This window comes from Mustela nivalis (assembly GCF_964662115.1).
Source record: "Mustela nivalis genome assembly, contig: HAP1_SCAFFOLD_2336, whole genome shotgun sequence".
NCBI classification, from domain to species: Eukaryota; Metazoa; Chordata; class Mammalia; order Carnivora; family Mustelidae; genus Mustela; species Mustela nivalis.
The window spans coordinates 32,877-47,114 of record NW_028134329.1 but is presented as its reverse complement, the minus strand read 5'-3'; the positions used below and the strand labels follow the sequence as shown (position 1 = coordinate 47,114).

Sequence of the window (14,238 nt, the reverse complement as noted above, 5' to 3'; positions counted from 1 at the left end):
TTAAAGAGTGAATGAGTGTGCATTGGTGGGGAAGGGGCAGAGGTAGAGGGATAGAGAATCCCAAGCAGACTCCATGCAGAGCGTGCAGCCTGGTGCAGGGCTTGCTCGATCTCACGACTCTGAGATCAGGACCCTGAGATCACCTGAGCTGAGACCAGGAATTGGATGCTTAACAGACAGTGCCACCCAGGGTGCCCTTTCCTAACTGATTTTTAAGGAAGGTTTTTCTTTGCCTGGATGAATGCTTCCAAAGGCTAGAGTTTTGTGCCTCAGTCTCTCTCTCTCTCTCTTTTTTAAGATTTTATTTATTTATTTGACAGACAGAGATCACAAGTAGGCAGAGAGGCAGGCAGAGAGACAGAGAGGAGGAAGTAGGCTCCCCGCCAAGCAGAGAGCCCGATGCGGAAATCAATCCCAGGACCCTGAGATCATGACCCCTCAGTCTCTCTCTTGCAAGTACCCTGTGTCTACTCCTATGCTCCTTTGGTCATGACCAGCAGTTTCTCCTCTAAACATTGCGGCTGCCCTTCCAGACTGGTGTTTTCTGTTATGGTGACAGAAGGCTGGGGGAAGGGGGGGGAAGGGGTGAAACTCATTTTTCCCCTGCTTGGACCTAGAACTGAAAACAAGTCCAGAATCCATACATCACGATTTTTTCTGTGCAAGAGCCCTGGACATCTGTCTACTAGGTCTTAGTGTGTAATCATGTCAAGCCCAAGGTCATGTAGGTTACACTTCTGTGTCTCACAGATGCATGGAAAAGGGAGTGGGATCCCAGGGATAAATGCTGCCTGGGTGTCTCCCTTCTTTGAAGACATTTGTTCACCTTTCTCTATCATGAGGTGAAGAAGACTCAAGGTGGAAACTGCCTGGAGCCCTGAGTCACCCCATGGAAGGGGATGGCCTTGGGCAGTCTTTGGACCCCCAGCAGAGTCTGGGTGAATGAGAAATTCTTAAATGTTAAGTAGAAGTGCTTAGTAGCACAAACATTCTGACCAACACAGTGACAGTACTGTTGTAAGTGTTTTACGTACATTAAGCCATTCAGACTTCACAATAACCCTGTGAAGTGGGGACTGTTAATATCCCTATTTTAGCAGAGGAGGAAACTAGATCCAGGCAGGATAAAGAACTTTCAAAGTGTCAAATGAATATAGCAGGTCATACAAGTCTTAAAGGAGAAAACCCAGAGCATCATTATGAGAGGACCTGTCCCCTTTAGAAAGCACTTAATAGCAATTATCTCACCGTCCCTGTGGGAAGATCAGGCAGTATCTTTACCCAGAGATGAAGCCGCTGATGCTGAGGGGAAAGGTGGTATATATGGCATATTCTTACCAACTTTTCTATGTCATTGTCTGTCTTAGAAGGCGAGCACCATGCCCTTAGGTGTCGTACCTGCTTCTTCTGCCTAGAGCACATGACACACCTGTCTTGATACAGTAAGGAATCTAACCTAGAACATTGCCTTGTCACAATAGCAGGAACTAGAAGCCATCAGCAGAATGGTGACCAGGGTAAGTCCCTGACATGCATTTTCTTTTTGGAATTCATTGATCCTGGGACAACTGTCCCTCATGTGCAACATTATTTCCCTTGAGAACCAGCCCCCCACCTCAGCCTCAATGCACACCCACTCCCATGCCAATAAAAGGGGCAAAGGCTGATTAAGCAGCTTGGGGCAGGCATCCTGCTATCAGCCCATTGAAGAAGGTCCATCCTGGCCTCCCTCCAGGAGAGGGTGCTCCCCTTCCCTTCTCTCCAGCAAGGCCCATCCTCCCCCTCATCCATCTTCCTTGGCTAAACTCTATGACTCTAAGAGGGGAAGGGAGGAAAGAGGAAATCCTTCTGTCCTAGGAGCCATTTTCATTAGCCACACCTCTACTCTGATAATTTATTTTCCCTATTTATTTTATTTTGAATAATTGACCTTAACTATTTTCTTCACAGGAACTGAACAATGACACTTAAAAACTTTCAGATCATATCATTACCAAAGCAGCCAACAACCAGTTTATCCTTTAGACCCAAAATAAAAATATCACTACAAGAGATAAACCAGCAAATAATTACTCCTAACAAAAAAAAGAAAGCAAATTGCCTTTGTCACCAGTGTTTTGTTTGAAATCTTACTTAAATTGTCCTGGGATAATTAGGTGTCAGGCACCCTTAGCATCTCTTTGAATATCCACCAGTCTTTCTTAGAGTAAGGGGGAGGATACTGGGGTCATGGGGGGGGCTTTCAGCTGGAGCTAGCTATTCAGGCCCCAGAGGTGATGCCGGGTGGGCAGGTCGAAGGACCCAGACTGGGTCCTGCAGGACCAGTCAAGATGGCCATTGACTTTAAGCAAAATGAAAATCAAACACAAGACAAGAAGAAGTGAGAGTAGAGTTTATTGAAGACATAGAGACAGAGCATCTGAGCGACTAAGAAAGGAAATGAGACAGAATTTGGTCTTTGCTTGGGGTCTGGGGTTTTTACTGAGAATTGTGGTCGGAGACACACATCTTCCGAGGCATCCCAAAACAGGAGGCGTGTTTAGGGGGTCCACTATAAGTCACTTATGCCCCGGAATCAGGCTTCCTGGTGAGTCAGTAGTCTTGGAAAACACTCTTGTTGATCCTGCCAGGTCACTCCTTAGATCTCACCTAGAGTGCTGGAAGACTCCAAAGAAATCATTAACTCCTTGCCCTTTACAAGGAGAACATGCATGATCTGTTCTATAAGGCGTCTGTAAGGTGGGGCGCAGGTCCTAGCAAGAACAGAAGCAGGGAAAGGAGCAAAAAAGCAGTCATTTATGGGGTTTCTTGTTTTCCAGTCCCAGAGAGAGGGAGATAGGGAAAGAGAAGCCTCCTTAGGAAACAAAGCAGGGAGCAAAGCAGGGATCCTGATGCGGGATTCGATCCCAGGACCCTGGGACTGTGACGCGAGACGAAGGCAGATGCTTAACTGAGTGAGCCACCCAGGTATCCCCACAACCTACCGTTTACTAATTTGTGAACACGATTATCAGTATCACATCTTCCCCATTCTCCCCATATATATATACATATTTTTTTTCATTTTCTATATTAATAAAACACAATCAATAAGAGACATTCACTGGTGAGCTAGGGGACACCACCGGTTGTGTGTTAATAGCTAAGACAGCCCGGCCCTGTGCTGCTTGAGGGTGTGTTTGGAGGGGGGGGGAGCATTCAATAAGACCATTAAAAAATACACAGAGAAAAGACTGTAAAGACCTGATGCTCTAAACCTTAAGAACCATGAAGGAGCAACTATTGTTAATGCTGGTGGTTTTGAGACACTTGTTCTAGACAAATGGCAGAATTCTCTTTAGGGAGAGAAAGCTCTTCAGTTTGAGGGGAAAAAAAATACTTGGTAAGATTTTGGTTGCTTAAAGACTGCCAATATAGGACTAATCTGAGTGGGAGAAGTTCAAACAAAGAGAGAGATGAAACTTCTCCGTATAAAGAACGGGCTGGTTATTAGTAGTACTCCTCTTGCTGCATTCCTCTGTGCCCAGGGAGGCTGACCTCCAGGACCGCATGACCCAGGTTCCCCTGCCCCTTGGCTTTCAGGTGGGTTCAGTCAATGAGAGGCACCTGCAGGAGAAAAGAGGAGGAGAGGAGAGAGAGATGTGTTTATCGCATCCCACCCCACTCCGTATCCCAATCCCTACTTCCCCAAGGGTCCAGTGTTGGCCGTCTTCCTCTGCGGCCTCAGCTCGTCATGGAGCTCGCTCTTCTGAGGCTCCAGCCGTCACCAGATTCTCACCAGACTGGTCAGACCCAGTGATAACATCCTCCCGCCATTGCTAATCTCTGGGGATTTCACCATTTCTTGTTACTTCCCTTGGCCAGTGTTGATAACCCCTTCACTAAACTGTCTTGGGTCGAATCCTTCCATGCTCCATCTGCTTCTTGCTAGCCCCCCACTGCTACCAGCAAGTATGATCCTGTGATTTCTAGTAAGAAATACACGTTTAGTCTTTCTCCCAGCCCGTTTCTGGCATAGAGCTCCTAAAATCCTTGGAATTTCTCAAGCAAGGAGAGCAGCAAGGATGCCTTTGTTATGCTAATGAAGACACTTTGGGACTCTGCCTAAGGATGGGGAGTGTTGTCAGGAAAATCAACCCTCTGTTTAGAGGGTTGGAAATTTCAGTACCACCCCAGTTCTGGGGGAGGGAAAGGTGCCATTGAGTTCATGGCCAATGGCCCATGATTTCACCAAATGCGCCTATGTAACAAAGCCTCCATAAATCCCCCAAAGGACAGGGTTTGGGGAGTTTCAGGGTTGGTGAACACATGGAGATTTGGGGTATTGTTTATACAAGAAGGTCATGGAAATGCCAACTCCCTTCCCACATACCTTGCCCTGTGGCTCTCTTCTGCAGGCTTTTTCATATCCTTTAATATACTTTGTAATAGGGGCGCCTGGGTGGCTCAGTGGTTAAGCCGCTGCCTTCGGCTCAGGTCATGATCTCAGGGTCCTGGGATCGAGTCCCGCGTCGGGCTCTCTGCTCAGCAGGGAGCCTGCTTCCTCCTCTCTCTCTCTCTCTCTGCCTGCCTCTCTGCCTACTTGTCATTTCTCTCTGTCAAATAAATAAATAAATAAAATCTTTAAAAATATATATATATATACTTTGTAATAAACCAATGATCTAGAGAGTAAACTTGGTTCCTGAGTCCTGTGAGCCCAAGAGGGGGTGGCGGGAATCTCTGATTTAGGTAACAACCTTGTGCAATTGACATCTGAGTGGATGAGAGACTTGTGGGACTGAGCCCTTAACCTGTGGGCTCTGATGCTGTCTCCAGATAGATAGTGTCTGGATTAAGTTGATTTCTAGAACACCTGGCTAGTGCCAGAGAATTGCTTGAGGGGATGCTGGGGGAGGGCCCCACATGCATTGGAATTGGGTGTAGAATCCTTAACAGGGGTATTCAATTGTCCCCTGACATGGAAGTGAGTGGGGGCTCTGATCCTTTCAGAAGACGAGGGGGAAAGTTATCTAAAGGGAAAGAGCAAATGTGTCTAGTTAGGGGGTGTGAGAGACAGCCCTTGTGGATGGAACAGGCAGCTCCCAACAAATGAGGGGGCTGAGCTTTAAAATGTTTCCTGGTTCGGGTTGTGTTCTTCTTGTTTCATTGGTTTGGTTGTTTAACTTGTTTTATTTATTATAATTCTCCATTATCTCCAAACCTGTAATAAAAATTTGCTGCACCAACAGACCATATGTTAATGGGACTTTGTTAAGTGCAGGAGACCAAGCAACTTTCACAGTTCAGGGCAAAATGAAGGAGAAAATGGGGCAAACCAGCTCAGCAGGGGGATCAAAGTCAAATGATACCCAAGTTGCCTCTTGCCCAGGCAAGGTGCCTCTTGCCCAGGAAAGCCTGAGAACATGGGGGCAAGCATGGAGCTTGCTGCAGTTGAGCGGGGAGGGCAGCAAATATTTTGTTTGGCTCTGAAAGGGAAAGACAAACCCAGAGCATTCACATTCAGAGCTTCAGAAAAAACAACAGCAACAACTACAATAAAAACTATTTGATGATAGAATCACAGGGACATAAAAATCAAAGTAATCTTTGCCAGAAAGCTATGAAATCAATGTCTGAAAACTTTGTTCCAATTTAAAAATCAAACTTTTCAGGATTTTAAAAGAAATTACATTGTACGTTCTGGGTCTGGGAAAATAAAAGCAAAGGAAAACACAACAGGTATGAAAGACCAGCGCAGAGCACACACTTTCTCCTTGAAGCAGAACAGTTGGAAAGAGCAAATTTTGGGAATGTCGTGGCCTTGTCTGCCTCAGTAAGTTCAGGGTTTATGGTGACTTCTGTCACAAGCTTCCACTTAACAATAGATTCTAAGCATGTACACATTTTTTTTTCCAGCATGTACACATATTTTTAAGGAAAGAAGTTACGTAAAGCAAGGAGCAAATGTTCGGGAAGTCCACAGACGTGTTTTAAAAGTATGAACATTATGGAACGACTATCTTGCACGAGGCCCGTTTCAGTCCCTCTGAATTACACTCAAGCACCACAGGTGCTGGCTAATGAAGGATATGCATCGAGGACCATTCGGCCATTTAATTGTTCTTCTGCAGCATGACATGATTTTGTGAGTCTCTGCATAGGAGCATTTAATTAATGGGAAGGGTAAAAGAGTGCTAGGAGAGAATTGGCTTTCTTGCCCTGCCTTCCTCCCCTCTCCCTCCCTGTGCACACACGCGTATACACGGATGGGTGCGCAGGTGCCCACACACAGAATGAGCCATTATCCTCTAGCATTAGAGCCTTTTAGGAGCAGAGTGGAGTGACGAAGTTTCCCCAAGTCACCAGAGTTCAGCCTGAGCTGCAAAAGGTCATCCATCAGTGGTGTTAAGGACTTTCCTGCACTAGTCTCCACTTATCTGCCCAGCTTCGTAACCACCCACTTGCCCCTAAAAGCATCCTGGTCTCCAGCTGATTCTCCAATTGATTTTATTTATTCAAAAATAGTGACTGCCCCTTCTGTGTGCTCAGGGCATCTCCTATTGCTCACAGATCTTACACACATACTTAAATTATCTGTCCCTGGACTTTGAGTGCCTAACTCGGGCTTGACATAGACATTCACTGAATCTAAAACTAGGAGCTAGTGAAGAAATGAACTGAATGAATGCTCCCCTTCTCACAGCCTCGCTTCACAATTTGACAAAAAGGTTGTTCTGCATTCTTTTATTCACACTCAAGTTACTAACCCTGAATAACATTCTGTTCTCAGATCTGTAGGGCTAGTTTCAGGGCTCAGAAAAAATCCATATTATGAATCTTTGCTTGGACCGTCCTCACAGTCTGCTTTATATTTATATTATATTTCTATAATGTTTAAAGCCTCTCTTTAAACAGTGTTACACTAAAACATGTTGAAATTAACTACCAACAGACACAGTGGAGAAGACATGGGAATAACCCTGTAGTCTGTCTGAATTCTGCAACAAACTAGCCATGACCATGATTAAGAAACTATCCATTCTTACATTTCATGCTCTCATTGAATCCAAAAGAACTTTGACTAAGTGATCTCATTCATCCAAGAATAATAGCAGGACACCTACTTTGTGGTTGGTCTTGGGTTACCATACTGGAGTTCACAGTAGGGGGATGGTAGACAGACATACACAGAAGACTATAATTATGCTTCATTTTGCTAAGTGAGGTGACAAAGAGCAGGGATAAAGACAGATGTGGCTGCCTAAAGGTCTGTCCCAAAGGACAAGGCAGTGTTAGCCAGGCTTGGGGAGGGTGGTGAAAGGCACCTCTGGACAGTAAATTCCCTGGGAGAAAATTAGAGCATTGCAAACAATGGTGGAATGAATGAAAGGATGCAAGACACATCCCAGAAAGGTCGATCCCAGGAGCAGTCACACTGCTCAACTCCGGGATAGGTGGACACTATGGGGACCAGTAAGGGGACCTAGTTTAGGTCTGGGGCTGTCATCGGGATGGATGTCTGAGGAATGGCATTTTTGTTAACATCTGAGGGTAGTTAGGAGTCTGGCATCAAGAAGGGCACCCAGGGGAGGACCTGGTGCAGGGATGGAGCTGAGGTACTGAGGGCCAGCCCCCCACCCCCTCACTCTGTTTTCCTGTAATGGGAGCTTCCTTCTCCCATTTGATCTTCACATTTTCCAATCCCTCCATGGCTCTCTGCAGCACATATGAACATGGCCAGCCCTAGAGAGCAGAGATGGAGTTTCCAGACCTTGACAGCCTGGTGTCTGGTCCTGCCCTTGCACACAGAGGCCTGTACTCACAACCTGTTCCCCCGGGAATGATGAGGCTCATTATTTGCAATCACGACATAAAAATGCACCTGAAATTCAGGAGAATTTCAGAAGAAGCAAAGGCTCATTTCCAGTAGTCCAAACCCCATTCTTTTATTTGGATTTTCACAGGTCAGTTTTCCTTAAGGGCAATGGGGCCATGACAACATTCTCTAGACCAGAAGAGCAAGTTCTGAATTTATTTCCCTGGATGCTCTACTGGTTACAGTGAAAACCTCCCAACCCTCCTCAGTGATAAAATGGATAGAATTCCTGGAAGAAATCCTAGGAATAAGATAGTCCTCTGGACCCCAGAAGGCAGTGTGTTTGCCCACCAGGGTGCCCACCTCGTGTTTTTGTGCTTGTGAACAAAGCACATCCTGATTTGCAAAAGTTTTTACACACAACCCAAAATCATTTATGCGTTAAAACGAAATGCATACTGTCCCCATCTCTTGACGTTGAAAGGGCGAGGACACTGTTAGAAACAGTCTACATCCTGTGTCGTGACAAGCAGGAGGATGCTAACACAGGACCAGTTTCCTGATCAACGCTTTCTCCGGGAGCTACTTTTTCCTCCAGCTACCCTGTCCACACGCCAGTGCCTTTGGCAGAATCATGAGAAGAGTAATTCTCCTGGAAGGTGAGGACCCGATCAGTCTATGTGAAGAACAGAAATGTCTTTCCTTTTCAAACTATGAAAATGATCTCGACCCTCCAAGCAAGTTAGTTGAATTGAAAGTATTAGCAGCCTGTAGTGAGCCAAAAAGGCATTGTGGACCCGTAGCAGATCTAGCCATACTGGAATACTCTGAGTCCTTCCACAACGAGATCTACTGCTGCAGCTGAGTTTTCCTGAAACACTGAATGTAGATGGCTAATGTTTTTTGAAAACACACGAATTTTTTACATAATTTAACTCTTAAAATAGACTTAAACAGCAACTGCACAAATTACTCTTCTTGGAAAAATCTAGTTATGACTAGTAAGAAATGTGATCCTCGTAGGTTACCTTAATCAAAACTGATATGCCATTTTATAGCTGAAGGGTTTCTGTGTTTTCATCATTGACTGTATGTGTTGTTTTTGTTATGATGAGCAAGAATAAGCAGTTACCTGGTCATCGAGGTACATGGCTAAATTGGGGGGGACCTGAGTGCTGCTGTCCGTTGGGTGGTCACCTCTTGGTTTCAGCTCAGGTCCTGATCTCCAGGTTGTAAGATCGAGCCCAGAATCTGGCTCAGCACAATGTCTGCTAGAGATTCTCTCTCCCTGTCCCCCTGCCCCTCCCACCCTGCTCTTTCTCTCTCTCAAATAAATAAATAAATATTTTTTTAAACAAAGGTATATGGCAAGATTTTTTAAACTTGTTATTGATGAAAGAATATAATTATCATAATGAAACAATAAGCAAAAAAACCACTTTTTACTGAGCCACTTGTGTATACTTGTAGGGGGAACTCTGGGCTAACCCTCACTCCAGGCTAGTGCCAGACCTCTGGACCAAAAGGAAAAAGCCAAGCTCGACCCATTCTCTGTATTTCAGGGACCTTATTCCCAGGGTCAGTGAACCTGTTCATCAACCAGGCATTATTTCAGGTCCTGGGAACTTGGCAATAGCTAAGACACAGTCCCTGCCTTCATTCAGCTTTAGGTGGAATGGAGGATAGAAATAAGGAAACATGGTGTGTGGGAAAACTATTCTGAGGGAAACCACAGGTGCTGGAAGCTCAAAGGAGCAGCACCTCACTCAGGCTTACAGGGTCCAAGAAGCCTCCTAGAAGGAAGGACAGTCTAAGCTGAGAACCCAAGGATGAGCTGAGCTTATCCAGGCAGGGAGAGAGCAAGAGAGAGGAATCCCAGGAGGAAAGAACAGCATGAGCAAAGTCCTGGAGAGAGGGCTCACTTAAGGAACCAGAAGTTAGCACATGGACCCTTTGTAAATTCAGACCCCTTGCTCTGGGTCTCTGGGTAACAAATCAGTTAAATAAACCCTACTAAAACTCTTTGAAAGAGCCATCCAGAAAATAGTGATAGGCATTTCTGAACAGTTGATGAAAGTCCTTGGGTTGAAAATCAATATATTTTCACGGAAGCAGATCTGGTAGCTTCCGGAGCTTCTCTGTGTTTCTAACCGGAAGTGGTTGCCGCAATCTGTGACTTCCACCAGGACAGGAGGTGAGCTGAGGGGAAGGAAGCAAAGGGAGCAGGAAGGAGCTGAGCAGACAGGCAGTGCAGGGAATCAAGGGTCTGCTGCCCCGAGATGGGCAAACCCACCCATGCTACACATCAGAACAGCGGACAATCAAATTGAGGGCATGGAATCTTCCTAACCTTGTTATCACAAACCCTTTCTAGCCATTACATTCAATTACATGAAAGAGGCTGGAAGGTTAATACAAACCCTAAACGTTGCTGAATAGTTAATAAAATCATAATACAGGAATTCAGTGACCACAATCAATTATTAATGTGAAATCTGATTTAGTAATGGAGAATAGTGTCACCATGTTCATACCTCTCTAACTGATGAACTGCTCTTTCCATTCAACAAATATCTGAGTGCCTACTACGTGCCGCATGGGAGATGCGGAACACTGGGAATATAAAGATAAAAAGATATACTCCTCGACCTCGGTGGATAAGAAGGAAATCCCTACAAAAAGCTCGGGGAGAAAATAATACCATTTAGCCATGTTTTCTGTGGTCTTCCTTACTGAATGCTTGTTTCTTTTGTGTTCCCTTTTTTTGGTCGTTTGTCTAGAAATCCTCCCTCATTGTCATAGAATTTTATGGCCTGACAGGTCCTTAGAGATCATATAGCTTTTTTTTTGGTTTCCAGACCAGAGGATCCAAAGTTTCCTTGGCAGTGCCTCATGGGTCGCCTGTTGATAAATGACTCATAGTTCTATGTGTATTCATTCATTCATTTGACAAAGTTTGGAAGACCTGCTTCTTCTAGCATCAGCACAAGGCATTGAAGATGTAGCAGTGAGCAAAATAACAGAGGTCTGAATGTTCACAGAGGTCCCCGTAGTATGTGGCATTTAGAGTCCATGCAGAAGGACATTAATGAAACCATATCAACAATGTAGACTTAGGGCTGTGACACATGTATGAAGCAAGGGTACATCTCACATGAGTGTTGGATAAATCCGGGATCCGACCCAGTCCAGGAGGTTCAGAAAAGGTTGCCCAGGGAAGCAGGGTGGGACCAAAGGAATGAAATAGAGGGGTGTGCATTAGATAGGAGGGATGATGTGTGCAAATGTCTCAAGGTGGGAGGAATTGTGGTGTTTTCAAGAGGAAGGAAGAAAGCTATGGATGGAGTCCCAAGAATGAGGTGGGTTGTGAAGCAAAATGAAGCAGGTAGGTAGGAGCCAGTAAGCCCCTTTAAGCATTAGGGATTTCATGCCCAGAAGCATGGGAAGCCATGGAAAAGGACAGTAGATTGGAGCACAGGGTTGATGAGAGGATCACATTTGAACCTGAAAAGTTCCCTCTGGCCACAATGTGGAGAACGTATTGAGGGCACTGCATATGGAGCCGGGCTTGGCAAGGGAGCTATTGGAGTGGTTCAGGCAAGACACGATGCTGTGTGGACCCAGGAGCTGGTGGTAGAGAAGTAGGTATAGCAGGTATGAATTGTCTTGTGACTCCCAAGGGGGCAAGAAATGCTCCATTTCTGTTTTTAGAAATCAAACCATAGTTGGCTCCAAGTGACCACTCACCGATTGAGAGTGAGTGACAACGTGGAGCCAGATTTTATTTCATTGTCATGGGTCCCCATGTGATGCCATGGAGGGCCACCCATCTCTGGGGTCACTCTAGTATTCACACATAAAAAAATTAAGCAGGGATGTCAGAATTCTTGCATGCCTTGCAGTCTGTTTCCATCTAGAGAAGGCTAAGCTGTGTCTATCACTTGATTCTAAAAGGAATTTGGATCTGCATGACCCAAAATGCCAGCCATCTGTCCTTGTCTAAAAGTCAAAAACATAATAAGAGAGAGGCATGGACACTTGAAAATATTTGTTCCAACCTATTTGAACACACACACACACACACATGCACACACGCAAAATAGCAAAATAGATTGCTTGTAAATTATAGCTCTTTTGGCTTCTGGCTTTTCAGTTGCTATAAAAGTTTCCAATCGTTGCCAGAGGAAGGCATTCTCTACGGTTTAAAATAAACCCGAACAACCTACCTGCAAATCCACATGCGGTCTCTTTTCTATAGCAAAGCTGCCAGTCAGTTCACGGTGGCCTGTGCTTTGTGTCTTACCCAGCGTAGGCCATTTGGAAGTGGACCGCTCTGCTAGTGGGATCAGCGCCCCCACCCCCAACCCCAGCTTGGCCATGCAGACAAACTCTCGCTATGGTTCCCAGGATGAAGGTGCCGGGCATCTCCGCGGCCTCCGCCAACAGAGGTCCTGCACCCCAGGCACTGCTGGAAGCACAGGGCAGGGCTCTACTCCTCGCCCAAACTGTACAAACCTGTCTCCCCTGCTAAACACGTTCGCCCTTTCCCCTCCCACCTCCTGCTCTTCTTGGCTACATAATTCTTATTAGCCTTGGTAGTTCATATAAAGAGTTGTGCCATTTGGGGTTAGGGATGATTTGGGGGGCCACCTACCCCCACTTCCTAGGGGAAGGTGACAGCTTAGATCAGAAAAAAAGCTGTCCAGGTCAAGTGCCCAGAGCCCCTGGGCAGAGGAGCCCATAACTCTGAAACCCAAAGGTCCAAGGGAAGAGGAAAGATACCTTTTTCCATTACTAGGGAATGGAAACTGCATTCCCACTGCAGAAAAAAAAAAATAAAGAAAACAAAAAACCAGAAACCAAGGTGCTAATTAATCAGTGAGTCACGCTGTGTCTGGTACTGCTTGGCTCCATCCACTGCCGTCTCCCTTCCCTTGAGGAGGATACGCTTCCATGGTCACCAAGTCCACAGCCTAGGTTGGGAAGACTCGGGTTCCTGCTGTTGCCACAGCTCTCGGCATGGTTCTTTGCCTGGAGGCCTTTGCACCACCTGACCACTCTTCAGGGGAGGAGGCCTTTGCACCACCTGACCACTCTTCAGGGGAGTTGAACCGGTTGGACAGAGGATACATACCTGAGGATTCCTGCGTGTGACCATGTGGGTATGCTTTGGTCAGGACCCCTGGCCCAGGGGGGAAATAGGCACTGTGATCCAGGCCACACTCAGCTGCAAAAAGCCATTCCACCAGCCGGGGTGCAAGAACCCCTTTTTTGAATCCACCCACTCAGAGACAGTCTTTTCTATAATCATTTTCCCTGACAGGGCGTCTGCTTCTAGTTCACAGAAAGGCACTGCTGGCGGGAGCAGGGGCTCTGGGCACTTGACCTGGACTCCTGCTCAGAGGTGAGACTGATCCCCCAAAACTCTGTCCCAAGCCAATTCTGTATACCAGCTGGGGTAGGATCTATAAGGTAGGATCTTAAAAGATATAGAGGGGCTGAGAGGGCAATGCAGGGACAGAGCACAGAGATATGGGAGTACGTGAGAGCTGTGAGGAGGAGTGGAGCTGGTTAGTGGCATGACAGCATGGCCGGGTCACGGTGGAGATGAGGCCTGGGTAGGGAGCCATGAGTGCCTGTTCCCTGAAGCCAACTACTAGGGTGCCCATATACCCCAGACCTGAGAGGAGTGACCACCAGGCTCCTGTCAGGTGCTGAGCAGCACCTGCCAACTCCTGGCCACTGCATGGCCCTGATATTTCCTTTAACCTGTCTTTTACCCTAATAAGGGAACATATCACTTGGGGGCAGCCTAAGGGTTTTCTTAGTCCCGGCGACCTAAAGGAGCACAGTCACCAGCACAAAGTGTGGGAGTGAACAGACAACACAGAAGCCCAAGGAGGGTAGGAAACACCCCCTCCATAACACATTGAAGACCTAGGCCACTGAACTTGCCTCTGCTAGCCAGTTTAGGTCCTGAACTCCCGTGCAGAGCTTCTCAACTAGGACTTTCTGTCTCACCTCCACTCACAGCCTGTCCTACTACCCATGTCATTGCTCTGCACCAGGAGAGCAGGTAACAAAAAGTAGGGCTGTGGATTTATCAAGCTTCTATTCTTTTTTTTTTTTTTGGATTCCATTTATTTGAGAGAAAGCAAGCACAAGCAAAGGCAGAGGAAGGCAGAGAGTGAAGCAGGTTCCCCACTGAGCAGGGAGCCCAATGCAGGGCTCGATCTCAGGATCCTGGGATCATGACCTGAGCTGAAGGCAGTTGCCTAACCGACTGAGCCACCTAGCACTCTGCAAGCTTCTATTCTATCAGAATTTCCCTGCCAAAAAAATTTTCCTTCCTTCATTGCACCTCTCACTTGCAATCCTTGTTTGCTCATTTGCTTTATGCTTGGCTCCTCCACCATGTAATGAGCTTCTGGAGGACAGGG

General features: G+C 46.3%; 1 protein-coding gene across 3 annotated transcripts in view; it reads right to left on the bottom strand.

Moving 5' to 3' along the window:
- The window catches only part of LOC309858413 (uncharacterized protein), a 46,065-nt gene that overhangs the window by 17,354 nt on the left and 14,473 nt on the right, over nt 1–14,238 (bottom strand). The window contains exon 5 of one of the 3 annotated variants that reach the window (XM_082751119.1): nt 2,378–3,606. The exons of the other annotated variants lie outside the window; for them this stretch is intronic. Within the exon in view, the coding sequence (XP_082607245.1) occupies nt 3,579–3,606 (28 nt within the window). The 3' untranslated portion in view covers nt 2,378–3,578. Of the gene's footprint in view, nt 1–2,377; nt 3,607–14,238 lie in introns of those variants that run through there. 3 annotated transcript variants of the gene reach the window in all.